At 37.6% G+C, this 27582-nt stretch overlaps 1 protein-coding gene across 5 annotated transcripts in view; it reads left to right on the top strand.

Moving 5' to 3' along the window:
* LOC150085459 (protein quick-to-court-like) overlaps window positions 1-27582 on the top strand; it is a 118582-nt gene that overhangs the window by 59169 nt on the left and 31831 nt on the right. For 4 of the 5 annotated variants that reach the window (XM_090373264.1, XM_090373266.1, XM_090373263.1 and 1 more), the window contains exon 2: window positions 18898-19522. In XM_090373264.1, the coding sequence (XP_090229390.1) occupies window positions 18917-19522 (606 nt within the window). In that variant the 5' untranslated portion in view covers window positions 18898-18916. Of the gene's footprint in view, window positions 1-14632; window positions 14741-18897; window positions 19523-27582 lie in introns of those variants that run through there. The other variant, XM_090373265.1, reaches the window with a different exon arrangement.

Below are 27582 nucleotides of genomic sequence, written 5' to 3' on the forward strand. Positions count from 1 at the left end.
CCTTCCATTAGTGGAGGACATCCTTCTGACTGACTGGCAAGGTGGCTGCCTTTTCAGTAGTACTGTTCTCCGGTTTGAATTGTAGTTTGGCATTGGCCCACTTCAGTAGCTAATACTGTCTGGCATAAATCCCTTCATGTTAGAGGGAGCTGCTAAGGCACAAATGTCAGAACCATATAGCAGGACTGTTAGATAATGTGAATTTTCTAGGAACCCTTGAGGGTGTAAGAGTCCCAAATAAAAAGCAGTTGTTCCTTGGCAGCCCACCTGAGCTGAGAGAGCCTAGTAGCTATCATACACTGGTGTGCAAAATTTAAGGACCAGTCAGGTTTTCACCTGTAGCTTCTCATATGAATGGCCTGGATATGGGAAAAGCATTGTTATTTGTTTTTTTAGGAGCATTAGCAACTAAGGCCATATTGCTCTGGGGATATGCGGTGGTTATTCCCTGACCTTTCCGCATCCTCCGTATTTGGTGGTCACGGGCTCGAACCCCAGTCTAATCAAGAAGTGTGTACTACGCACTGCTGCTCCTGCCCATCTGGCTACGGATGCGCCTGGGAAAAGCATACCAAAGGAACTTCGTGAGGTACAGAAATGATGAAGGAAACAACAACGAAAACAAAACAGTACAGAGGGACCTTATTCAAAATTGGCAACATAGCACTGGCTGCCATGATACAGATGCATTACTGCCCCAAAGATGGAACAAAGGGAAGATTTTTTACACGTCTACACCCACCAGAACAATTTTCTGGTGGGTGTAGACGTGTCGCTAGGCGTCTCCCCAGAACGTCCCATGTGTTCGATGGGATTTAGAACGGTAGAACGGGCAGGCCAATCCATACGAACAATGTCCTCACTTTCCAAAAACATATCAACAGCTGCAGTGTGATGGGGGTGTGGTGTTATCATCCATAAACACGAACTCGGGGCCAATAACACCTCGGAACAGAAACACATGGGGAAGGATTACCTCAGTACAGTAACGTGACCGGTTACAGTACCGCCTTCCAGTATCTGGAGTTGTGTACGTCCATTCAAGAGAACACCTCGACCGCCATATCGATCCCTTTCAGTGATGTTTGTGGGGCGATACCGTGTGCCAACCTCTCACCAGATTAGCTGACGTCCAGAATCGTTACTGAGACTGAATCTACTCTCATCAGTAAAGAGTACCTTAAGTAAAGATTTTGTGGTTGTAACCTTTAGAAATAATGTTGGTCCTTACGTTTTGCACACAAGTGTATCAATGTGGTTATAGAATGTTAATTTTGCTCTTACGTTATCAAAAATCACCTCCAGGTTGGTGTAGGCTTGGACGTTCAGAATTCTTGTTCCTCCAAAGGAGAAACAAGTAAGCATCAAGGGCCACCACAAGGTTGTATTTATATTTCTGGCATGTAGGATGGGTCTATCTGTGTTGAAGTCATTTGCATAGCCGACTATATTATTTTTGAATGAGGTCAAGAGTGGCATTACTGTTGCAAGATAGACAATAAATTAGCAAGGCTCAGCTTACCACCAGTCTACGTTGTTGTTGTTGTAGGAGTTTTTAGAAGCATCACCGACAGGGCTATATGTCCCGTGTATACTGTCTGTAAATCGGGTGTGTTCTGCGGTCGATTTTCTGTTTGCTGGACGAAAAACCATGCTATTTTCGCCTGAGACCGACTAGCTCAGCCACGTGAAAAAGGCCCATAAAAATTCCTCTCATCGTCGGGACTCGACCTCCTATTAATTGACTCCTATTAATATGACTCCTATTAATTGCATTAATAGGAGTCATATGAAGCAGATAATGCCATTCCAGTCCTTAATAATTAGCATAATTTTCATATTCCTTGGTTTTTGTGTTTACTTGTTTCATGATTCCCAGCAGTTCCCAAAATCCCCTGAAACTTGCTTTCCAGGCTGCTGCTCATTCCAATAGAAGCAGTACAAGAATCACTTCCACCTTTGCTTGTGGCTACTATTACAAATCTATTAGTCTGTGAATCCCCCAAGCTAGCAGTTTTCCAACGAATCCCTCCAGAAGTCTCGTAAAAACATAACCATTTTTCACTAAACACAAATGAAAGCCGATTAAAAACGACTCATATCATATTTTTTTTCGTCCAGCGACCGGTTTTTTCTTGAATCCGTTCTGAAGTCGCGTAAAACATAACCTTTTTTCGCTAAACACAAAGTCAATTAACACGTGCAATGACACAGCCTTACATACATCCGTCCCTTTCCAAACCATACAACATTCTCGCACTCACTCGCTCCATTGGGATTGAATAATGGTCAAAAAAAAACACAAAAAGAAATAAAAAAAAAGAAAATGTGACGGCAAAACACACAGCAGCAAAAAACAACGAAACAGTTTACCTGCAGGATGACTTCATGACTAAATGAGTAACCACGTGCCAAGCAACAACCGAACATTAATTGTAGCAAGCAGCAACGAACGATCAATAGCATGCAAATGAACCTGTACGCGACGAATTTCGCATTCAGCGCTCCAGTAACGCCCGTCTGAAACGACGAGGGGGGTGCAGCGAGTCACAACCTGTAAATCACTGAATTCCCCCGCTTCTCACAGCCAGTTATTATTATTATTAGCCCTATGGTGCAAGGAAGCCTGAGGCTTATGCTGCACCAGCCAAAAAAAATTTGAGTTACCCTGTGTGTGAGAGAGAGAGAAGTAGAAGGAAATCACCAAGAAAGAGAAGAATGATGATATCCAGCAGAGGACCCTGGGTGTGGCAAGCCCATACTCGCCAGATGTGAGCCCCCTGGGGTTGATAATTAGAAGGGTGTACCGTTAACTGGAAGTCAGCGCAAATTTAATTGATGAATTATACTAAGCTAACAGATTCCTAATACAGTGCTACGTATTACGCTATCTAGTTTTACGTTTATACCATACGCTATCAAGCGCCTCCGTAGCCAGGTGGGAAGGAGCAGCAGTGCATAGCACATGCTTCTTGATTAGACCGGGGTTCGAGCCCGTCACTACCAAATACGGAGGATGTGGAAAGGTCAGAGAATGACCACCGCATATCCCGGAGCAATATGGCCTTAGTTGCTAATGCTCCTAAAAACCAAAAATAACTAACTATACGCTATCAAGTTCGAGATATACGTTACGCTATTCCGTATCGATCTAATATACTACAATAATGGCGGCATGTTTCGAACGGTACAAGGTTCCATTGATACTAAGTAATAACGTACAAAATCTCTATATAAATTAAAAATAAACTAAGTAGCATAACTAGGAAAATAAAGATACTGCTAGAAAATGAGTTAATATGTTAATTAAGTGAATAAAACGGTCACACTAGGTGGTAAAAATTTAAGAAAAACTTCTGTTAGCCGGAGCTTTCATTCACACGGATATACTCTCGTTCCCAATCTCCAATGAGAAAATCAATCGGTTCTGTGGCTTTTGAATCACATTTTCCAGGAGTGCAATTTGCAATTCATCTAATGTTTTCGGTAGTTGACTCAAAATTGTCTCCTTAGGCTAATACTTCTCAATATTCAACTTATGAAATTCTTTTTTTGAACAAAATCAAAATCAGCAACCATTCTGTAACTATTCTGTTCATTGAAAGCTTAGCTCTTACTGATTTTCATTTATTATGTTATTCCCCCAGGGGCTCACATCTGGTGAGTATGGGTGTGGCACACCCTGGGTCTTGAGCTGGATATCATCATTCTTCTCTTTCTTGGTGATTCCTTCCACTTCTCTCTCTCTCTGAGTAACTCAGGAATTTTTTTTTTTTTGGCTGGTGCAGCATAAGCCTCAGGCTTCCTTGTACCATATGGCTAATAATTATAATAATAATATAATGTTACTATCTATAGAATAATGCTTCATGTCTGCTCTGAAACATAAGGTAATCCACGGTTGAGAACCACTGCTCTAGAGAATTTAAGAAATAACAGAATTACTTTTTAATGCAATTATTTCTACTCTTCTCTTTCTTTCTGACATTTCATTACACTGCATAAAGAAAACAGTAAGTGTATAGAGTATTTCCCTTATGTAGAAGGTCGTGATACCAAAACTCACAGGCATAACTTATAATGTGGCATTACTTTTACTGACACTGTATAGCTTCAATTATGTAGGTAAGCAATTTCTTGTTGCTTGTTTAATATTATACTGAACAGGCAAGTTATTTATTTTCAAGAACTAATAAAGTAAACACAAAATAATAATTCACAGTTTTTGCGTAAAGAAGAAGATGAACAAATTCTTGGGTTTTAAAAAAAAAATTATGTATGCAATAAACTGTAAATACAGGTAAACCTCACATAACATGGTAGTTAGGTTCCCATAAAGTCTCTTGAGTGCGAAATCATGTTATTATTATTATGAGAGAGAGAGAGAGTCAGAAGTAGAAGGGGATCACCAAGAATGATGATATCCAGCTCAGAACTCTGGGTGTACCAAGCCCATACTTGCCCAAATGTGAACCCCTGGGACCAAGAACCAGTACAATTGGGGGGGGGGGGCTACATTCCAAAAACTAACAAAAACTATGGAAACTTAATTTTTATTAAAAATAATAACCGAACAAAAGTCTTACAAACTGATGATATACAATTATGAATCATAAGTATACAGAACAACATTTTATACTTTGCTTAAGCATGATGCAGGCCACACATTAGTGGAGTTCCCTAGGGTTCGGTGCTGGGCCCATTGTTGTTTGGTGTGTTCATCAATGATATTGATGAGGGTATATCGGGCTTAAAGACCAAGTTTGCCGATGATACAAAGGTTGGCAGGATTGTTAATGACAGTAAAGACTATGTTATGTTTGTTATTTGGTTTTTAGGAGCATTAGCAACTAAGGCCATATTGCTCCGGGAATTTGCGATGGGCATTCCCTGACCTTTCCGCATCCTCCGCATTTGGTGGTGACGGGCTCGAACCCTGGTCTAATCAAGAAGCGTGTGCTACGCACTACTGTTCCTTCCCACCTGGCTACGGAGTCGCCAGTAAAGACTATGTTACTGCAACTGGATCTAGATTAGTTGGGTAAATGGGCTGAGAAGTGCAACTGAAGTTCAACATTGACAAATGCAAAGTACTGCATATGGGTAACAGTAACTCTAGAGAAACGTACCAAATGTGTGGTACTACACTCAGGGAAGTGGAGAGTAAAAAAAACCTGGGGTAATTGTGTAGTCAGATATGAAGTTTGCTGTATAGTGCAGACGGGCTACCAGAGCAGGCCATGGAGTCTTGTCAATGATATATAGAAATTTTGCTAGCAGGGAAAAGGAGGTTATTATCCTGTTGTACAAGGCAATAGTCAGGCCAAACCTTTAATACTGTGTACAGGTCTGGAGGCCTCATTTTAGGAAGGATATAGAGTTGCTAGAATGAGTTCAAAGGGCAACAAGATTGGTGATGGCAACAGAGGGGGTGCTCTTACCACGATAGGCTTAACTTCTGCAAAATAACAGAAACTTTGTTGCTGCAATTTGCAGAACTCAGTAGTTCAGTGTTGACAGGATACTTCCGCTTGCTCAGATGAAGAACCTCAGGGGGCATAGATTCAAATTGAGGAAAGACAGTTGTAAAATAGATGTGTGGAAGTTTGCCTTTAACCAGCAGGTAGTTGACTGCTGGGAGACTCATCTCTTGTTGTGGACGTTGATAGCTTAAATAAATTTAAAGCTGAGCTGGATAAGCATTTTGAGTGAATAGATGAGTGAAGTGGGAGGGTTTTTTTTTTTTTTTTTTTGAGTAATGCTTAAAAAGTTGCTTTCTTACTTCGTATGCCTCTGCTAATGCTAATGCATAGAAGAATGGCCGCCTGTCTGCATTGCTCAGACGTGTATTTTAACCTTCTAGTCCACATGGTTGACACAGGTGTTATAATCACTCTCCTTCAAACACCGGGTGGAAAAGGCCCAGATTGAAATCTCTTCGATGATGCTATAAACGCTTATGGGCTTTTTTCACTTCATGGCTGAATTAGTCGGTCTCAGACGTGGATAGCAAAGTTTTTATTCCCAGAACAGCAGCAGTTTCATCGATCTCATCAATGACGAGAGAAACTTTTAATAGCTTTTTTCACTCCGTTGGCCGAGTTAGTCGGTTTCAGGCATAGATAGCAAGGTTCCCCCCCCCCTGGAAAAACTAGGGTTTTTCATCCAGTTAAGCTGGCAAATTGACCAGAGAACACGCCATTTAATGACTATAACCCCCATGGGCTCATATCTGGTGAGTTTGGCACACCCAGGGGCCTGAGCTGGATATCATCATTCTTCTTTTTCTTGGTGATTCCCTTCTACTTCTCTCTCTTGGGGTAATTCAGAAAATTTTAGTTTTTTTGGCTGGTGCAGCATAAGCCTCAGGCTTCCTTGCACTATATGGCTAATAATAATAATACATATGGGTCGTTGAAAATATCTTTCCAGATGACCCTAATACAATAGCTTCGTTTAATAGTTAGAACTGTTTACTGGATGGAGAATTGTAAATGCATGATGAAGTAAAAAGATCTGTGCTCTTCAATAAAGAAAAGTTTGTTGTAGGGTATTAGGTGCATCAGTAACTATGGCCATATTGCACCGTGTATAATCTGTAAATTGCTTGTGTTCTGTGATTTTCTGCTTTGTGGATGAAGAACCTGAGTTTCCGGGAGAGTAAACCATGTTATCCTCATCTAGGACATACTAATTCAGCCACGTGAAAAATACCCAAAAAATTCCTTGTGCATAGACAGGATTCGAACCCAGGTCATTTTGACCCTATATGGGAAGGATGGCGATTCTACCAACTGTGTGCCCAAAAAGGCTAAAGAAATTACATGGAGAAAAAGCCTGATATACTCTCATCAGTATTCGTGTTTATTAATAATATTGATGAGGGTACATCAAGCTTAATTTCAAAGTTTTCAGATGAAAAAGTTTGGCAGAGGTGGTTAATGAGAGTAATTTGGTCCTTGAGGTTGTCACAGACATTCTCTCAGATATGCCAGACAAGCTGTCCTTGCTATCTGGGAGTCTAAAACGCTGATGGAACTGATATTCGGGTGACACTCAAGTCAAGTGAACCCAATTTCGGCAAAGTCTGGGCGGTCTGTGGCAGCCAAATCCTTTGCTTGCACCTTCACGATGGTGGGACTGTTAGTAATCCTAGGTATAACCTCCATGCACAAGTACATGCTGGGTGACCACCCCGGTGTGAACCAACATAAGCAGGGGTCGAGTTGTGGTGCCCACACATGAAGGAATGCCACCCCTCTGTTACCAGGCAGTACTAGGTGGTAGATGACTCTCTTCAACCGGTGCAATACCACCACTTTGCTTATTGGAGGCTTGAAGTGGTGGAACCCATGTTTAGTCTCTACAGCTAAATTCTGGTCAACCCTTCCCTCTCTTCCATCATGCAGTATGATTGATGACATTTGAGATTATTATGAACATCGTGGCTTGATCTAATCTTCCTTACATTTTGAGGGTACAGCTCTAAAATGGTGTTCGCAGGCCGGCCGCTGGTTAGTACACCGGACCGAACCTATTGGTAACTCTCTAGGAGGCTTACTGATCAGCTAGTGTATAATCTTGCTAGCTCTACTCTGCCAGATAGTGACTGGAGGGAGTCCGAGTAGTGTGTATGTGGGGGCATTGTCGAGGCCAGGTTATATCAAGGATCTGGGTATATTCTTACCATGTGTATGCCATATCCAAAAATTCATTACTTCATACAGCATGTCCCACCTACTTTTTCTTACCATTGAATACACCATGAATTGTCAAACTAATAGAGTAAGCTTACCTGCGAAAAGATCTAAACCTCCCAAACACTTCCTAATTCATTTCACAAATATACGTAGTCTCAATTCTGATCTCAGCGATGTCCATTTCCACTTGCAGTCTGCCAAACCCCATGCACTTTTTCTGACAGAATCTCAGTTATCAGTTGATTCAACTACTGCTCATCTCAGTTGCCCAAATTATTCGCTCTATGATTCCTTTCGCCTCAAAGGTGGTACTTGTACATATGTCCATTCCGATATTCCCTGTCAGAGACTTCGTAATTTGTAATCTCCTCTTTTCGATCTTCTCTGGCTTGAAATCTCTCTACCTCATCGTGTCAAATTCATCTGTTGTCTCTACCGTTCTCCCAATCACTAATCACTTGGAGTTCTTTGACTTCCTCTCTTTGTAACTTGACTTTCTCCAGTCCAACTCTCCTAAGAGTGAGGTAATTTTCCTTGGTGATTTTAATATTCACAACTCCAGCTGGCTTCCATTTTCTAGTCACACCGACCCAGCTGGTCGAGATGCCAAGGCTTTTGTAATTACTAACAACCTTGCACAGATTGTTCATTTACCTACAAGAATACCGGACAGTCGTAACCATACAGCCAAACACACTTGATCTTTTTCTCACAAACAACCCTTCTAAGTACACGGTCGAAGTGAGAGGTCCTTTAGTCACCACAGATCACAACTTGGTGATTGTCTCTTCTCCAATGGAGCGTTTATCTCATGGCTATTCCCAACCTCGTATATTATTTGGCATTACAAGAATGCAAAATGGGATGACCTGTGAGATTTCTTTTCTCCTTTTCCTTCTGATGTCAACATTTGCTCAGATCGTGTCAGTGAAATAATTCTTGGAGGAATGGAATCCTTTATCCCACACTCCACTTTAAAATCTCGTCCTTTATCTAAACCTTGGTTTTCCAATAAATTTGATAAGGCTGTTCAAGAGAAGAACGTTGCATACTGTAATTGGCTTGTTTCTAATTATTCAGTTTCATTTTCTGCCTACACCAAAGCTTGCAACAATTGTAAAGCAGTTATTAATCAGTCCAAACTAGAGTTTGAACAGGCTAAGAGTAGAAAACTTGCTTCTTGCCCTAATGGTAGCCGAGCATTCTGGTCTCTTGCCAAAGCTATTGGCCGCAACTTTTGCCCATCTCTGCTCCCACCTCTGTCCAAATCAGATGGTTGTTGTCACTTCTGCCAAGGATAAAGCTGACCTGCTAGTATCCCATTTTTCTTCCAACTCATGTATTAATGAGCTTGGTAAAACTCCCAGCATTCCCAACACGCTCCATTCAATGCCTCCTGTGGCCTTCCGTCAAAAGGATGTCAGAAGGATTTTGACGAATCTTGATGCTAAAAAAGCTGCAGGTCCTGATGGTATTTCTCTAATTGTTCTCAAAACCTGTGCTCCTGAACTTACTTCTGTTTTTTGCCACCTTTTTTTCACTTTCGTATTCCAAAGGTGTTTTTCCTTCTGCTTGGAAATTTGCTCATATCGAGCTAGTTTCTAAAAAACAGTGACAAATCCCTCCCATCCAATTATTGTCCCATTTCAATTACTTCTACTCTTTCTAAAGTAATGGAGAAATCAATTAACCGCCAACTCTTAAACTACCTAGAAACCTTCAGTCTGATCAATGATCGCCAATATGGATTCCGTCAGTGTCGATCCACTGGTGATATTCTGGTTTATGTTATCCATTTGTGGATAATTCAATGGAAAAGTTCGGTGAAACACAAGCAGTTGCTCTTGACATCTCAAAGGCTTTCGATCGTGTTTGGCATAAAGGTCTTCTAAACAAGCTTCCATCTTATAGTTTGCCAACTGTTTTTTGTAATTGGTTATCCAGTTTTCTCTTTGATCGCTCACTGAAGGTGATGGTAGATGGCTCTCTGTCTTCCAAATTCTCCACTAATGCCGGTGGTCCCCCAAGGTTCAGTTCTTTCCCCCACTCTTTTCCTCTTGTATATTAATGACCTTCCATTGACTGGAAATCCTATCCATAGTTTTGCCACGACAGCATATTGCATTCCACTTTCCATTTTAAGAAACCTTGTTCTGCTCAACCAGCTTCAACTTCTCGAAAATCTGCTACTAATTCCTTAAATACAGATCTCCAGGTAATTATCCAGTGGGGCAAACACAACTTAGTTGATTTCAATCCTTCTAACACTCAGTCTTGTTTTATATCTCGCAAAAATGATTCTTCTGCTCCTATGCTTATCTTTGGTGACACTCTGATTTCTAGGCAAAACGATATATCTCTTTTGGGGATTACCCTGACTTGTAATCTCTCTTGGCTCAAGCACATTATAAATATTGCTTCCTCTGCATCTAAAAAACTTGGTTTTCTCTTTCGCTCTCGGCGTTACTTTTCTTCCAAACAGCTGTTCACTCTGTATAAATCGCAAATCAGCCCTACCATGGAATATTGTTCCCACATCTAGGGTGGTGCCCCAAAACCTCTCTCAGGCTTCTTGATTCCATTCAGAAGAGGGCAGTTAGGTTAATTAATGATTCATCTCTAACAGTCTCTCCACTCGCTGTGTCATAGACGTACTGTTTCTGCTGCATGCCTCTTCTATAGATACTTCCATGGGCACTGTTCTTCTGAATTGGCTTCTATAATTCCTGCTCTCTCTTTCAAAACAGTCCGAACATGTGCCGCCACCAGCCAACATCCATTTACTGTCCAACTTCAAACTCACATTACCAACTTTTCATCTTCCTCATTTATTCATTCAACTGCCGTTTTCTGGAACAACCTTCCTTCGTACATATTTCCTGAAAAGATGATCCTGCAATGCAACTTTAATCAGTGACTCCATTATTTTCTTCAGAACAGAAGTTAAATTGACTGGTCTGTAATTACTTGTGTCACCCTTATATTCCCCTTTGTGAATCGGGATACAGTTGCACATATCCAGTCATTGGGCTTTCCCTTGAGTGCAAGGATGGTCTGATAATTATGGCTAAGGGTTTGCTTACTTCCTTTGCCACCTCCTTTAATATAACTGAATAGATCCCATCCACCCCTGGTGCCTTTCTTATGTTTAACTTCAACAGTTTCTCCTCCTCAGTTATTACAAAATCATGAAGCACCCTGTTACAGTTTGATAAACTTCCGGCATTAACTCCTAATGTGTGAATGTGGAAGCAAAATACTCATTCAGATTATCAGATCTCTGAGTAGGATCATCAATAGTCGAACTATCGATATCAAGTGTACCAATCTGATCCCCTTCCTTCTAGAGTTTATGTAAATAAAGAAATCCTTGCTGTTTTTGTTAGCATCCTTTGCCAAAGATTTCTTGTAATCTGCCTTCGCTTGCCTAATCTCCTTTGTGACTTGATTACAGATTAGCTTATATTTGCCATAGGCTTCAGTGGCACCTGATAATTTATATGCATCCCATGCATTTTTCTTCCCTGCCTCAAGTCTCATTATTCATCTGACATCCATTTAGGCCCAAACCTTGAACAATATTTTTTAATCAGTATGAAAAGCCTTGTAGCTTCCACAATTAGTTCCTTGAATGCTTTCCACTTAGAATTTGCTGTTGGTAACATCATTACTTGGTCGCACTGTACAGAATTATTGCGACCACTGTAGTCACCTTTACGGAAGCAAAAACCCTTCCCTTTACCCCGATGGTAGTTATATCTTGAAGTAAATCCCACACGAATACACTGTGATCACTGCCACCTGGAGGCACCCAGAGAGTATTACACTCTCTGGTTGCCCATTGGACATGCTGCTGCAGAAAACAATCATCCAATGAATCTAAAAAAGTCTTGTTAGTGTGCGAGTGAGCAACCAACAAGTTTCAGTCAATATTTGGGAAGTTAAAATCCCCCATTATAACACAATCTGATTTACTGGCCCATTTTATTTTTCTGTACCATTGTTACCATTGTTTGTTGTACACATTAGAGTTATTAGGCCTATAACATACTCCTACTCTCATATTTGTTTTCTCAGTGCTTACGTTACACCAAACTGACTGAACATTGCACTGTCCATCTATGGCAACTGAAGCTTAACATTGACAAATGAAAGGTACTGCATATATGTAAGAATAATCCCAGAGTAACATGAACTGTGTGGTACTACACTCAGGGATAAAGAGGTGATTATCCCATTGCAGAGGGCAATGATCAGGCCACATCTTGAATACTGCATACAGATCTGGAGGTCTCATTTTAGGAAAGATGTAGAGCTGCTGGAATGAGTATGGAGAAAAGCAGTAAGATTGGTGAGGGGAACAAAGGGAATACTCTTATGAAGAAAAGGTTCAGTTCTGAAAATTTCATTATTTGGAGACTAGTCACCTGCGAGGTAATCTGATTGGGGTGTTTAAGGCTTTGAATGGCATAAGCAAACTCAATGCTGATGGGAGTACTTCCTCTTGTTCAGACTATGCACACAATGGGGTGTAAACTGAAATTGACAAAGGATGGGTGCAGAAGTTGGCCTTTGGCCAGTGGGTGGTATTTTTCATCCAGTAAACAGAAAATCGATGTTAGAGCACATGTAATTTACAGACAATATATATACAGAGCATAAGGCCTTAGTCACTGATACTCCTAATGCCTCACTACAATAACAACAACAAACGGGTGGTTGATTGCTGGAACAATCTACCTCCATTGTTGTGGAAATGGATAGGTGGATAGCTGGGGCACCTTTGAGTTTCTTACAGAGGAGAGAGAGAGAGAGAGAACCTTCTTATAATACCACTCTATGGACTGTTATTTGGTTTCTGGGTCATAGTTAATGATTTCAAATTTTATTGATGGTTACCAGTTGGCTGGTAAACTTGTATACATCTTAAGAAAATTTTGCAAGAATCGTTTTTTCACAATTCTTCTTCTCCTGGTCTGCATTCAAATTTTTTGGTAACCATTTCATTGAAAATTTTTTTAATTCCCAGTTCTTTGTGGACAATACAATATGCATTCAGAGTGTTTAGGGTCTTTGTTACATATTTCAATGTTCTCTGTTTTTGAGATAATCATAGGTCATCTAGACCCAAATTCATCTTTTGTGAGACTCCTTTTGAATTCAGCAGCTTAGTCTTCATGGTGCAGTATGGTGGGCAAACAGTGTAATTCTCCATCATATCCTCACTGATTTGCTTCCCAGATAATCCTTTCAAAAAATGAAGAATTTCATTACTGCAGGGCTCTTTTCTTTTGTAAAATTATTTGTTCCATTGAAAACGACTTTTTTAACAAAAAAAAAAAAAAAAAATATATATATATATATATATATATATATATATATATATATATATACAAAAAAAAAAAAAAAAAATATATATATATATATATATATATATATATATATATTTTTTTTTTTTTTTTTTTTTTGTTAAAAAAGTCGTTTTCAATGGAACAAATAATTTTACAAAAGAAAAGAGCCCTGCAGTAATGAAATTCTTCATTTTTTGAAAGGATTATCTGGGAAGCAAATCAGTGAGGATATGATGGAGAATTACACTGTTTGCTTATTTTAGATATTAGTCTCAAAATTGGGTTTCACACATAAATGTTTGCAATTGAATATTTATCACGTTTATTTTTATTTTCAAATAATTAAATATGTAGTATACCAGAAACTTTTCAGATACCCCTTGTAATTTGGACAAATAAGATGAGTGTGGTCAGGAGTAGATGGGATTTTGTCAGGAAAAATAAGCAGGATTTTAGGCAGAAATGGACATTCATTAAGATTAGAACTGAGACTATGTACATATGTAAAATGAATTAGTAAATTCCTGAGCTATGTATGCACTGCACTGCACTGTGATAAACTGTTGTAAGGAGGCACTTCAGAAAAATAAGTAGCATTTACCTATTACAAAATAAACTGGTAAAAAAACTGAATTATTAGTGCAATCTAGATAAATTTGCAGTTTTGTCTAGGATCATGCCATGCTCTGCAAAAAAAAGTAACAACTCTGCTTAGAATATTAATCTAGCTGTAAAGTTATTTTATGCCAAAAACAAATCATTTGCCAAGTTTTCTTAAAAACACCCAGATTATTAGAGCTTTTACTTTATCTTAAAATTGAGAGATATACTGTTACTTTTTACAGTGTCTTAATAACAAAAACAATCTAAAATCTGTTAGACCTGTGATGAATAAAATGTTTGGTGGTGAAAATGCAAAACTATGCAATGTGATTTATCCATGACAGCCATTGTGGGATAACCGTCTAGATTTCTTTTAGTTGTACAATAATTGAATTTGAAAACAAAAAAAAAAAAAAAAAATGTAAAATTTGTTTTTGTATCATTACTTCCTTTTTCACTTGACAACTGCAAAGTTATTTAAGAGGTTTCCTTTTTTTAACTGCCCTAAATTAATTTTATGTGGAGACAGATCTGCTACTAAATGGTTTAGCTATTGAAATTAATTGCATGTAGTAGATTTGCCACAAGATGTCCTATGGCCTTGGGACACATTGATAAATAAATCTTAAAATATTCTGTGAAGGGATATGCTCGAGTGCTTGTGCAGCCATGTATGACAAACAGTTCCACAGTTAGTACTGGATAAGACAGCCTAATATACCTGTACATGACTGGCATGTGTGATGTTAGTAAAATTCAAAAATGTTTGAAACTTTGTTATTTACTCTTGTCTACTTTATTTTCTGGTTGAACTAGATTTTCTTGAACCAGGAAATGCTTTTGAGTTTTCCTCAGCTATTTTATGTAATTGCTAACAGGTTTACATCAGGTTCACACTAGTATATGGTTGAATTGGCAGAACAATTACTTTGACTTGTTCATTAGCTATAGAGTATTTGGTTGACTAAGAGAGCATGAACACTGAACAGTTAGTTACTGATCTAGTTCATTTCCTGGAGTGTTGTCTTGCCACGAACAGAGAATGTGAATTCTGGTACTCTATTGACAGCTTTGTTTGTTAATCAGGTAAGGACTATTCTTTCTATCCATGTTTCTTGTGTACTAATGCTGTTTAAATATAGAGGTTATTATATTTATAGAATTGTTTCTTCTGAGTACAAGCAAAATGTAGAAAATAAGAAGTTGTAGCTTTAAATGGGTTTCAGACACATAAACATATATAAAGATAAGATAATTTTATGGATACATACTTTACTTTATTTGTTTATTATTCACTTTTGTTTAAATTTTAAGTGTATTTGCAGGAAGTTATCAGTATCAATTAGAAAATTACCTCAGACACTTTATTAAGAACCCTCTAATCAGTTTTCACAATAACACAATATGTAGAGATACAACTGTAATATCTACAGAAAGCAGATGGTGATTAGACTTGTTAATATATTTAAGTTTAACAAATTATAGAATCTAACATCCCCTCCTGTCCCTGTACCTCTTTTGTTATCCATAGTGGTAAGGGTAAAACAAAAGGTTAGATGTGAGAAATAAGTTCATTACTAGTACATATGTGAAATAAAGTTACTATTAGAAATAATATTGTAACATACCCTTTATTAGAAGTTCTTGAATTTAAATATTATTTCAAATTAAAAAAGACTTCAAATGAGACTGCAATCTTGGAACTTTTGTAACAGCTTTTGAGGAAGAGATTGATGATGATGATTCAGAAAATTGAATCAGGCTTTTAGAAACTAGATATATTAAGTTACAGTATATAGAGTGATTCTAAGAATATGAAAGGACAAAGCACAAATAGTTAATGCTGTGTAATCTGTAGCAGTCAAACACATGAATAGAGATTGTGCTGAAGAAAGAAACAGTGAAAAAAGTAGTAGTCCTGAAAATGAGTAATTTCAATAAATTTATGAAAAGGTAACTGAGGCTATATTGTTCACTTGTGTATTACTAGAAATAAAAAAAAAAAGCTTTCCATATTTATGGAAATTTTATTAAACTTTTTTGTTATATGGAGGTGAGACTGAGTGGGATGATACAGTAATTTTATAAAGTTTATTAATAATTAAGTATTAAAAGAATTATAGCCATTCTAGGACAGAATGACTAACCGTGTGCAGGGGTGTAGTGTTCTGGCTTAGTACTTGCAGGAGAAGGGTATAGAAAATCTAAACCAGCATGCTGGAAACCCATCAGCACTTATGCCAAATTGCCAATTTCTGAAATGGAAAACAGTTTTGTAAAAGAAAGCATTTTCTTTTTTTTTAAATAGCATAATTAATTTTTTTCATTATTGTCATGACTGGAATATCCGATCTGCATACTATGCTAGTTTTTCACCCCCTTTTTAATACTAAAAAGCCTCTGTAGTAATCCCAACAGGAATCAAGAGTACAAGTTCCATCATGTCTGAAATAATTTCATTAAAAGTTTAACAGCACTTCATTTTATCCTAGCTTTAACTTTTTGTTATGAAATAAAATCTATTACAGATTTTAATCATACACTAATGACACTGCTTGTGGCAGTACCACAGCCATCAGAAATAATATGATGAGGGGACTCGTTCACTCCTCTCCCCAAGGTCATAACTTTGATTTCTGGTCTACCAAAAATATCTAAAAGGACTCTCTTTAAATATTTTAAATTGCACATTTTTGAACCTATTTGAGCAGAAGGGCATTTTACAGTTTTGTGGTATAACAGCATTATGTCATTGCCCACAGTTACAGTATTACATTTAAGACGATAAAAATTGAATTACTTAAAATAATATGGACTGGCTTGTTTATGGTGAGTTAATATGATACTGAAATCTTGGATATACTTGGTCAGTTAGTTTTGTATAAAAGCAACAGCATCCTGTATATTATTGTTTGCATATATTCAAAAGGTTGGTTTATCTTGTCCATGGAATAAAAAACTGGCATTTTCAAATATAAAATCAAAGTAATATATAAAGTAATAAAAGTAATATAAAATCCCTACTATCTTCAGCTTGAGACATCTCAGCATATAGCTGCCATTTCTCTATGTTTATGACCGCAAATCCATATTTCTTATTCAATTTCACATTTTCTTTGTTGTAACACAGTTTGTAACATAGAATTTTCCATCTTTTTGCAATAACATAGCTTCCCTCAGTTCTTTTCTTTTTTGCGAAAAGATAGGAAAAGTAATTAAAATTGGAATTTTAAAAATTTCTTCATATTTTCTTTATTGAATATGTTCATAATGAACACCTGAGAACAGTTTGCTATAATTGTTCAATTAGCCTTAAAAAAAGAGAGAGAGGATAAAAAAAAGAAGTAAATTTCATTCTGCAGGGCCTGGGGATGCTACCCTCTCTCAATTTAGAAAGCAATAAAGACTAATAAAAGAACATAAAAGTTATTTAAAACATATCATTATTAAAGATTCATTTACAAATAAAATAAATGTGTGAGATTGCATCTCCTTTCACTTGTGTTGTCGATAATATCCCCCTTTACACTCCCTCTCAGTAAATTAGAAATCCTTTCTTCTCAATCACAATTATAAAAATAATTGTGATTGATAAGTATTACTAATATAATGTTAAAACGTGAATGGTCAAGATAGTGCCAAGTAAGGAAATCACTTCTAACCCTTTTCTGATATTAGTATTAGTATTGACAAAATTTTACAAGGAAGCAAACTTATATAGTATCATATAAAAAAAAAACTTTTATCCATTTCATTTTGCCCATCCCATCAAATAGTTTGTCCAGCCCCTCTTTAAATTTATTCACACTTCCTACCTGTACCACACTAGGTGAAAACTTATTCCAATCAGTTACCCTCTGGCTGAAATTCCACATATCTATTCTACTACTACTACTACTACTACTACTATCCTTTTTCAATTTAAATTCATGCCATTTGTGTGCATGTGATCTTAAAATGTGTAAAGATAACATTACAATTTAGTTTACCCAACTCTTTTAAAGCCTTAAATGCCCCAGTTAAGTCTTCATACATATTCCTAGTTTCCAAATGCTGCAATATACATAGAAATTACATCTTTCTTGGTAAGTGTATTCTTTTTTTCCCTCCAGCTAACCATGTCGCTCTGCTTTCTGAAATAAGGTTTTCATACCTTTATGGAGTATTCAAGAAGGGGTTATTCTAACCATTGCTTTGGATAATCACCTCTTTATCCTTGCTGGCAAAGTTGCTGTATATTATTGACAGAAATGTCAGTAATATACTGTCCTACCAGTCTGTCTATACTGTTCAGAGAGTTTTACATCAGACTATACAGTTATTCCTAGGTTTTCATTATCAGCCACCTTGAGTTTGATATAACCAGAATGGTATGTTACCTTGGTACTGCTATCAAAATGTAGTACCCCACATTTATCAATGTTACACTTCAAATTGCAGTTTTTCAGCCAGTCTGACTACACTACTCTATTTAAGTCTTATTGAAGTAGCATACCCTGGTTTGTCATTAACCACCTTACCTGTCCTTGTATGATCAGCAAACTCAGACATTAAACTGGAAATACCTACATCAGTATCGTTAATAAATATTAGAAACAATAGGGGGGCTAGCACTGAAGAGAAGTGGCTATTTTATAACTGCTTTCTGTTTCTTACCATGTAACCACCTTTTTATCCATAGTGGAAATTGCCTGTAATGCCATTGCACCAATTATTTATACACCAGTCATTCCTGTTGTTCTGCATCAAGATCTTTACTAAAATTTAAATAAATGATGTCAGAATTATCTTTTGTGTCCAGTTCTTTGTGACAAGTTCATAGTACCTAATCAGATTTTGCAGACATGATCTCCTCATAACAAATTCATGCTGTGATTGCCTTATAATTCCATTCCTGTGTAGATAATCTTGTATTATTTTCTTAAACGTAGACTTCATAATTTTCCATGGCACAGAAGTCAAACTTAGAGGTCTGTATTGTATGGCTTCCAAGAATTATCCTGGAAGTTATACATTGCTTTAGCTCCAGTTGAAGTGTTAGTCAAATGTACCCAACCTCTTGTTATTCCCAGTTCCTGTATTCTGTCAGAGAATGATGATAATAACAGTTGTTTCTGATCTCATCTGGGTTTTTTCCACAGAATATCATATAAGTGAAAATTTGAATTATTTTAATTTTATTACATCACACTTGTAATTTTAATTTTATTACATCACACTTACTTTCCAATTTTTTTTTATAGGAATTGAATTGTTGAAATAATGAGCAGATTACCATATAAAGCAGAAGACAGCAAAAATCCACAAAAATCATCTGTAAAATGTTGTATACCAAGATTAAAACAGCTGCAACCTCAATTAAACCATTCAACATCACTTCAACTGAAAGAAGAACATCCACCTGTTGCAAATTACCAAGGTAATGCATGTAGAGGGTATTCATCTACACTTACTTCTTTTCAACTCGAGGAAAGTTCATTACATAATAATTCTGAAAAACCTAGTAATTGCGATAGTTTAATTTCAATACCTACACAAAATTTAATATCTGAAGATGATCAGAGTTCTGTGAGAAGCTATGGAAGTTATGCTAGTTTCTTATCATGTGATGTGAGAAGCCATAGCAGAGGAACAGATGTTTCACTTACTAAACATAATAACAAAGGACAACATAAAAAATATGTCTTACACTGTGATCGCCATGTTTCATCACCAGTGGAATATCTAACACCAACTCAGAGAAAGGATCGAGAAATCAGACGTTTAAGATCTGCATTAGAACAGACAGCTCGAGTTTGTGAAGAAAGAGAATTTGAAATTGAAAATTTGAAGACAGAACTGGAACATTTGCACATAGCTTATTCACAGGTAAGATTGTTTAGTTCTTATTAAAATATATATATATATATATATATATATATATATATATATATATATATATAAACTAAATATATGAAATGGGAAATGAAAAAGGAAGATGGAAAGGAGACTTATGAACAAGGGACAACGCACCCAACGACCATAATGATAAGTGTTGTGAATTTGTCTTCTTTCTTTTTTATATTCTCTTCAACTTTCATTAATACACAACACTTATATATATATATATATATATAAGCACACACACAGACACACACACACACCATTCTTCTCTTTGTTGGTGATTCCTTTCTACTTTTCTCTCTCTCTCTCTCTCTCTCTCTCTCTCTCTCTCTCAGGGTAACTCGGAAATTTTTTTTGGCTGGTGCAGCATAATCAGGCTTCCTTGAACCATATGGCTAATAATAATAATAAATCATATGAAAAATGCTATGCTGCTTTTTGCCGTTGCACATTCTGTATCTCCAATTTTCTTGAATGGCAATACACTCTGATGCTGAAAACTGAAGGGCTCTTTGGCTTTTTCGTGTTTCGTTCTTATATTTAGCATCTTTGCGCCATTGATCATGAAAGTGTTGACTGTATTTTTTGCTCATTTTTAAAAAGGGGCAAAATTACACACTATTGGGGCCCTCTAAGAAAAAGAATGCAAAATTTTTTTTTATTTTTCTTAAAGCTGTTGGCGACTCAAACCATGGGCGCCAGCAGCACAGTGCAAGGTGGTGCAAGTGACCACCTTTGGATTTCAAAGTAATACACAATTTTTAATATTTTCATCAATTTATTGAAACATAAAAACAATACACATTCTTTCTTTCAAAATACAAGTACTTTCTCCCACTGATCACGAAACATTGGTTCGGCTGACTTAATTAAAATATTGCATGTATTCGAAAATTTGGTGAAACAAAAAATTTATTCCCACATGTACCACCTTGCAAAATATCCTGCCAGCATCCATAACTCCAGTGCCACCCGACACAACAGTGTGATGGAGGGGAAATTGGAATGGAAAGAGACAGTGGTGTTAACCAATTGTAGTTAAAATATCTTACTTTTGCAAATCTTACAAAAACATGACCACGGGAACATATTGCTAGGGCCTCTCCCAGGGCTTTGAAGAGGCCCGTGCAAGTGAGGGAGGGACCTTGAAGCTTAAGCTTCATTAGCTTCACTGTAAATCCACCTATGCACGTACTTCTATTATGCTTTCCTTTTATAATTTTCTTATATATTTCATAAACTTGTTTGTTCCGTGTGTTATATTGCCAAATGTTTGGAAATGATATATTGTCGTCTTTTTGATTAATACATATTATTATTCACATGCTTTCCTAATATTCAAATAAAGATAATCAATAAAACATTATTTTTGTGTGTGTGTGTATGTGTTCCTAGGTCTATCTAAAAAAAAAAAAAAAAACATTTAAACACCTGGTTGCCATGCCCCCCTTATGATGATACCTGGATACACCACTGTTCCCACATATAAAAATCTGGTTGTGTGAGGTCTTGTGAATGAGGAGAATAAAGACCTTTACTGAGAATTGGATATCCAAAGAACTGTTATAAATGAGCCATACACTGTGTAGAATCTTTGTGAAGCAACAGTCCTGTAATCTCTTGTGCCATCCAATTTCAACAAATTTGTTGATAAAGCTGCAGCACATGGTTCATGTTACAGTTGCTTCAAAGAACTTCTAAAATAAATGCTTATCATACAGTATATGGCAGTTCAAACTCTGATCTTGATCAAGTGTAATGTGGGTTTTTATATATCCAAAATCACTTATTCTGGTTGTTTGTGTAAAGGGCTTTATCAGTGCAAAGTATTTGCAAGAATATAACATTATTCCTCAACAACAGACAACTATTCTCCAAATACAACTGAACTGGCCAAATCTGTCAATCTCAGACCTGATACTTTCTGGATTTCACAAGCTCATGTTATAATCACATATAAACAAAAAAAAAAAAAAAAAAATACTCAATCTCTATACTGTAACTTATTATACATAATACTGTACATTGTTTCCCACATTGGGAGAATATACAATTGTTTTTTTTTTTGGTAGTTGTTGGCACATCGGCTTCTGTGGCCATAATGCACCTCCCAAGGTTTTTGCAGTACTTTGATCCAAGCCCAAGACGGGATTCAAACCCGCGACTTTTGGGTTGCCAGGCAGGCAGTCACTTTACCCACCCGGCTAGCCGGTTGGCATATACAATTGTACAAAATTGGGAGAATATAAAAATTGTACAAAAACATACCACACAGAGTTGATAAACCAATACCATATATTTGCTATTGTTGAGTTTCTTTAATAATGCAACATTTTTCACAACAGCAATAGTCTATTTTTGCTTTTTGAACAACTACAATTCTCTGGGCAACTGGCTTTTCTGTTAGACAACATAAGAAAATATCAATCACATGGCTAAATATATAGGCACTTCCTCACCTACAACCATTCATACATATTGTACACCTAAAACCTGGTGGGTTTTAGGTCACTCATTTGAGGAGGTCTGGATTCAAATTCTATTGGAAACTGAAAGAATTCTTAAAAATTCCTCTTCATTTGTAGCCATAGTTAGTCAATCTCAAATATAGAGAACAAGGTTTCCTTTGTTCTCTTTATTTCCTGTTTTTCAGCCTGTAAAAGATGCACATTGGGCTGTGAAAATATTTGTAAGGCATATCAAATGTGATCACTTATATGGTTCTACATATTAAGATAGTAAACAACACAAGAACACTTAGTCTAAATTATATACAGTAATATCAGGAGCATTTGTAAATAAAATAAGTGAGTTTGAACACTTGTTTAGAACAACTAACACTGATATAATAGGGCTAATAGAAACTTGGAACTATCCAGAAATATGAAATGGTAAGTTTCACTAGGCATTTATAATGTGTTTAGGAAAGATAAAAAAAATATGAAGGGGGACAGCCTGAGTACAACTAAGGCACTTCCAGATTTAGAACTTACACATGTCAACATAAAATCTGTGTATTGTGAGACAGCTGGAGGCAAAGGAAAAATGAGTGTGGGGGTATGCTATAGACCAAAAGATTGTGAAGAGTATGACAAGAGCCTCTATATGCAGATAGAATGGACAAGTAAGTGTGAATGCCTTCTTATGGGCAATTTTAGTTTGCCTCTTATTGATTGGAACAGGTTGGAGGGAAAGCCTCATGGGGGTACAAAATTTTTAAATAAACTAGATGATTATTATTTACAACAGCATGTTAGGGAAAATACTAGGGGGAAAGAATATTCTGCTCCTGATCATCACTCATGCTCTAGATAGAATCATAGGGCTGACAACAGAAGTTGTCAGCCCTATGACGCTTGCTTGTTGCTTTTACTTTTAATTTCTTTTAATTTCAGTAAAGGGGTTTATGACAGTCTGAAACATTACATGGCCTCTATTAACTGGGCAATCAAATACAGAGAAATTGAGTGGGCAATGAAGTAGGCAGCTGAAAGCATGAATACCATTAAGAAAATATAGCATGAGGCGGGATGCTGGAACAGAAAAAAGCATGGTTCGGTATAGAATGTGCAAGGCTCATGGGGTAAAATTTTTCTGTGTGGTTTGGGCTTATTAACAGGAGAGACTCTTTACAGGGATGGGATGCATTTAAATCAAAGGGGGCAAGAATATTTGGTAATGCTATTGAGGTAGTGATAGAAGTGTCAGAAAACTGCTAGGTGCACGGATACACAGACTAATAGATTAACTAGAGCCGCATGGAGATATGAAAGTGATTCTTGTATGCATCTATTGGAACATGCAGCAGCCTGGAAAGCAAGGTGTTGAGGATTTCATGCCCTGTTGTGTGTCATCACAGAACAAGTAAATACATTGGCTGTATTAGGGTAACTAAGAGTAAGAACAGATGCATGTATACTTGCATGTACACTATTACTAGGAGCATTGTATATAAATTTGATGAATTTGAAGTACTGATTAAATCGTCAAATGCAGACATTGTATGAATAGTAGAGATGTGGTTTCACTCAGACATAAGTGATGGGGGAACACAATGTATACAGGAAGGACAGACAGTACAGGAGGGAGGGATTATGTTCTTAGTTAAGAAGCATCTGGTGGTGCATCCAGTCGACATGGGTGGGTGGCCAGTGCAATGTTGAGCTAGTTTGTGTGACGTGAGCACTGGGAAGATGAAAATGACAGTAGGAGTGTGTTATAAGCCTAATGACTCTGAATGTAAAATACTGCAAAATGAGTATACCGAAAAACTATACAGAGATAATAGAGTAGGCCAGTAAATCAGAATGTCTTATAATGGGGGATTTTAACTTTCCAGATGTTTACTGGATCTTATGGATTCGTCACTCACACACTAGCAAGACTTGTGGATTTATTGGATGACTGTTTTCTATAGCAGCATGTTAGAGAGACAAGAGAAAGCAGTACTCTTGATCTGGTTATCAGCAGTGATTCTTCTTGCATTAAGAATTGCAGGTAAAAGACCCATTGGGTGGTGATGATCATAGTGTATTGATGTGGGACTACTGTTGAGGGTAAAGGGAAAGGCTTTGGCTTTTGTAAGGGTGGCTACAGTGGTTGCAGACAGTTTTTAAATTCTGTGCAGTGGGACCACCTGATGATGTTACCAACAGCAAATTATAAATGGGAAGCATTCAGGGAAATAATCATAGAAGCTACTAGGCTTTTCATTGTTGTTATTTGGTTTTTAGGAGCATTAGCAACTAAGGCCATATTGCTCCGGGAATATGCGGCGGTCATTCCCTGACCTTTCCGCATCCTCCGTATTTGGTGGTGACGGGCTCGAACCCCGGTCTAATCAAGAAGCGTGTGCTATGCACTGCTGCTCCTTCCCACCTGGCTACGGAGGCGCCTACTAGGCTTTTCATATCAACTAAGAAATAATGTTCAAGGCTTAGACTTAAATGGATGTCAGATGAACTCATGAGGTTTGTGGCAGAGAAGAAAAGTGCATGTGATGCATATAAATTATCAAGTGATACAGAAGCATTTGGTAGATATAAACTAGGCTATAATCAAGTCAGATTGCAAGAAGTTTCTGTTAAAGAATGCCAAGAAAAGCAACAAAGACTTCTTTGCTTATATTAATAGTAGAAGGAAGGAGTTGGATCACATTGGGCCACTTCGTGTGAATAGTTAAACTGTTGATGACCCTGCATGGGTTGCTGACAAATTGAATAGGTACTATTTCATCATTATATTCACACATTAGGAATTCTTTAAGGAAGGGGATGGCAGAAGTTTATCAAACTCTTACAGAGGGCTATGATTTTGTGATAACCAAAAGGAAAGTGGAAGAGAAATTATTGACGATAAACATAAAAATGGCACCTGGGGTGGATGGAATCTAACCAATTATATTAAGGGAGGCAGCAAGGGAGGTAAGAAAATCCTTACCAATAAATATGAGAGCATCTTTGGATTCAGGGAAGGTCTTATAGACTGGACATGTGCAAATGTATCCCCAATTCACAAAGGGGGGATCTGAAAGTTAAATGAATAATTACAGGAGAGACTGCTTCTGCAGGGATGGGATACACTTAAATAGAAAGGGTGCAAGAATGTTTGCTGATGCTATCGAGGCAGTGTTAGGTGGGTCGGAAAACTGTTAGATTGGGGGGATACAAGGACTAATAGATTAACAGTAGCCACTGGCAGAGGTGAAAGTGATTCTTGCACTGCTTCTATTGGAATGAGCAGCAGCCTGGAAAATAAGATGCAGGATATTACAGAGACTGCTGGGAATCATGGGGGTACAAGTAAACACATGGGTTGTGTTAGGGTGGCTAAGAGGAAGAGCAGGTGCATGTATACTTGCGTGTACACCAATGCTAGGAGTTTAGTAAATAAATTTGATGAATTTGAGTTATTGCTCAAAACATCAAAGGCAGATATTGTTGGGATTTCAGAGACGTGGTGTCACACAGATATAAGGAATGCAGAACTGGAATTTGGGGAGTACAATGTCTACAGAAAGGATAGACAGGATAGGAAGGGAGGAAGGGTTATGCTATTAGTTAAGAAACACATAAAATCCAAGGAAGTGAAGCCAGTCGACATCGCTGGAGAGTGCAGTGTCGAGTCAGTTTGGTGTGACATAAGCATTGGGAGATCAAAATTGAGAGTAGGAGTGTGCTATAGGCCTAATGACTCTGATGAGTATAATAAGAAACTGTACAGAGAAATAGAGTGGGCCAGTAAATCAGAGAGTCTTATAATGGGGGATTTTAATTTCCCAGATATTGACTGGAATTTGAGGGCTGGTCACTCACACACTAGCAAGGCTTTTGTGGATTTATTGGATGACTGTTTTCTACATCAGCATGTTCGGGAGGAAACTAGAGGGAGTAATACTCTTGATTTGATTATCAGTAGTGATTCTTCATGCATTAAGAATCTGCAGATAAATGAACCACTAGGTGGCAGTGATCACAGTGTTCTGAAGTGGGAGTTACTCAAAGAAGTAACTACCATTAGGGGTAAAGGGAAGGGGTATTGCTTTCGTAAAGGTGACTAAGATGCACTGAGACAGTATTTAAATTCTATACAGTGGGATCAACTGATGATGTTACCAACAGCAAATTCAAAATGGGAAGCGTTCAAAGAACTTATCTTGCAAGCTACTAGGCTTTACATACCAACTAAGAAATATTGTTCAAGGTTTAGGCCTAAATGGATGTCAGATGAACTAATGAGGCATATAGCAGAGAAGAAAAATGCATGGGATACATACAAATTAACACGACACAGAACCCTATGATAGATACAAGTTGATCTGTAACCAAGTTACAAAGGAGGTTAGGCAGGCGAAGGCAGATTACGAGAGATCCTTGGCAAGGGATGCAAAGAAAAACAGCAAAGAGTTCTTTACTTATGTAAACTCAAGAAGGAAGGGGATGAATCGGATTGGTCCACTTGATATCGATGGGTCAACTGTTGATGACCCTGCTCAGGTAGCTAACAAACTAAATGAATATTTTGCATCGACATTCACACATGAGGAGTTATTCAGCGAGGGGAATGCCAGAGGTGTATTCAACTCTAGCAGTAAGCTAGAGAATCTTGTAATAACTGAGAGTAAAGTGGAGGAGAAATTGTTGAAGATGAACACAAGAAAGGCACCTGGGGTGGATGGGATCTATCCAGTTATATTAAAGGAGGTAGCAAAGGAAGTAAGCAAACCCTTAGCCATAATTATGAGAGCTTCCTTGGACTCAGGGGAGGTACCCATGGACTGGAGATGTGCAAATGTGACCCCAATTCACAAGGACGGATCAAAGGCTGACACAAGTAATTATAGACCTGTGAGTTTAACTTCTGTTCCCGGAAAATTAATGGAGGCATTGGTTAAAGAAGCACTGCAGGATCATCTAGACAAGACTTCAGTTATAGCTCGGACACAGCATGGTTTTGTTAAGGGGAAGTCTTGCCTGACCAATTTGATTGGATACTATGATGCAGTCACAAAAGAACTGGATGCAGGGAATAATTTCGATATTATATACTTGGATCTTAGAAAGGCTTTTGATACTGTTGCACATGGAAGACTGCTGCACAAATTGGAGCAGTGTGGCATTGGAGGTAAATTGCTGCTATGGATAAAGGGGTGGTTGAGGGGGAGAAGACAGAGAGTGGTAATCAATGGACACTGCTCATCGTGGACTAATGTTATTAGTGGAGTCTCTCAGGGTTCAGTATTGGGTCCTTTATTGTTCTCTGTATTTATAAATGATATTGATGATGGTATATCAAGCTTAATGTCCAAGTTTGCAGACGATACGAAGGTTGGCAGGGTTGTCAAGGACACTACTGACACTATGCTGCTGCAACAGGATCTGGAAAGGTTGAGCAGATGGGCTGAGAGGTGGCAAATGAAGTTTAACATTGACAAATGTAAGGTACTACATATGGGAAACAGCAACCCCAGAGCAACGTATCAATTCTGTAGTACTACACTGACAGTGGTAGAGAATGAAAGGGACCTGGGGGTGGTTGTGCAGGCA

Source organism: Mastigoproctus giganteus, chromosome 5 (genome assembly GCF_048544385.1).
Source record: "Mastigoproctus giganteus isolate SK-2022 chromosome 5, ASM4854438v1, whole genome shotgun sequence".
Taxonomy (NCBI): domain Eukaryota; kingdom Metazoa; phylum Arthropoda; class Arachnida; order Uropygi; family Thelyphonidae; genus Mastigoproctus; species Mastigoproctus giganteus.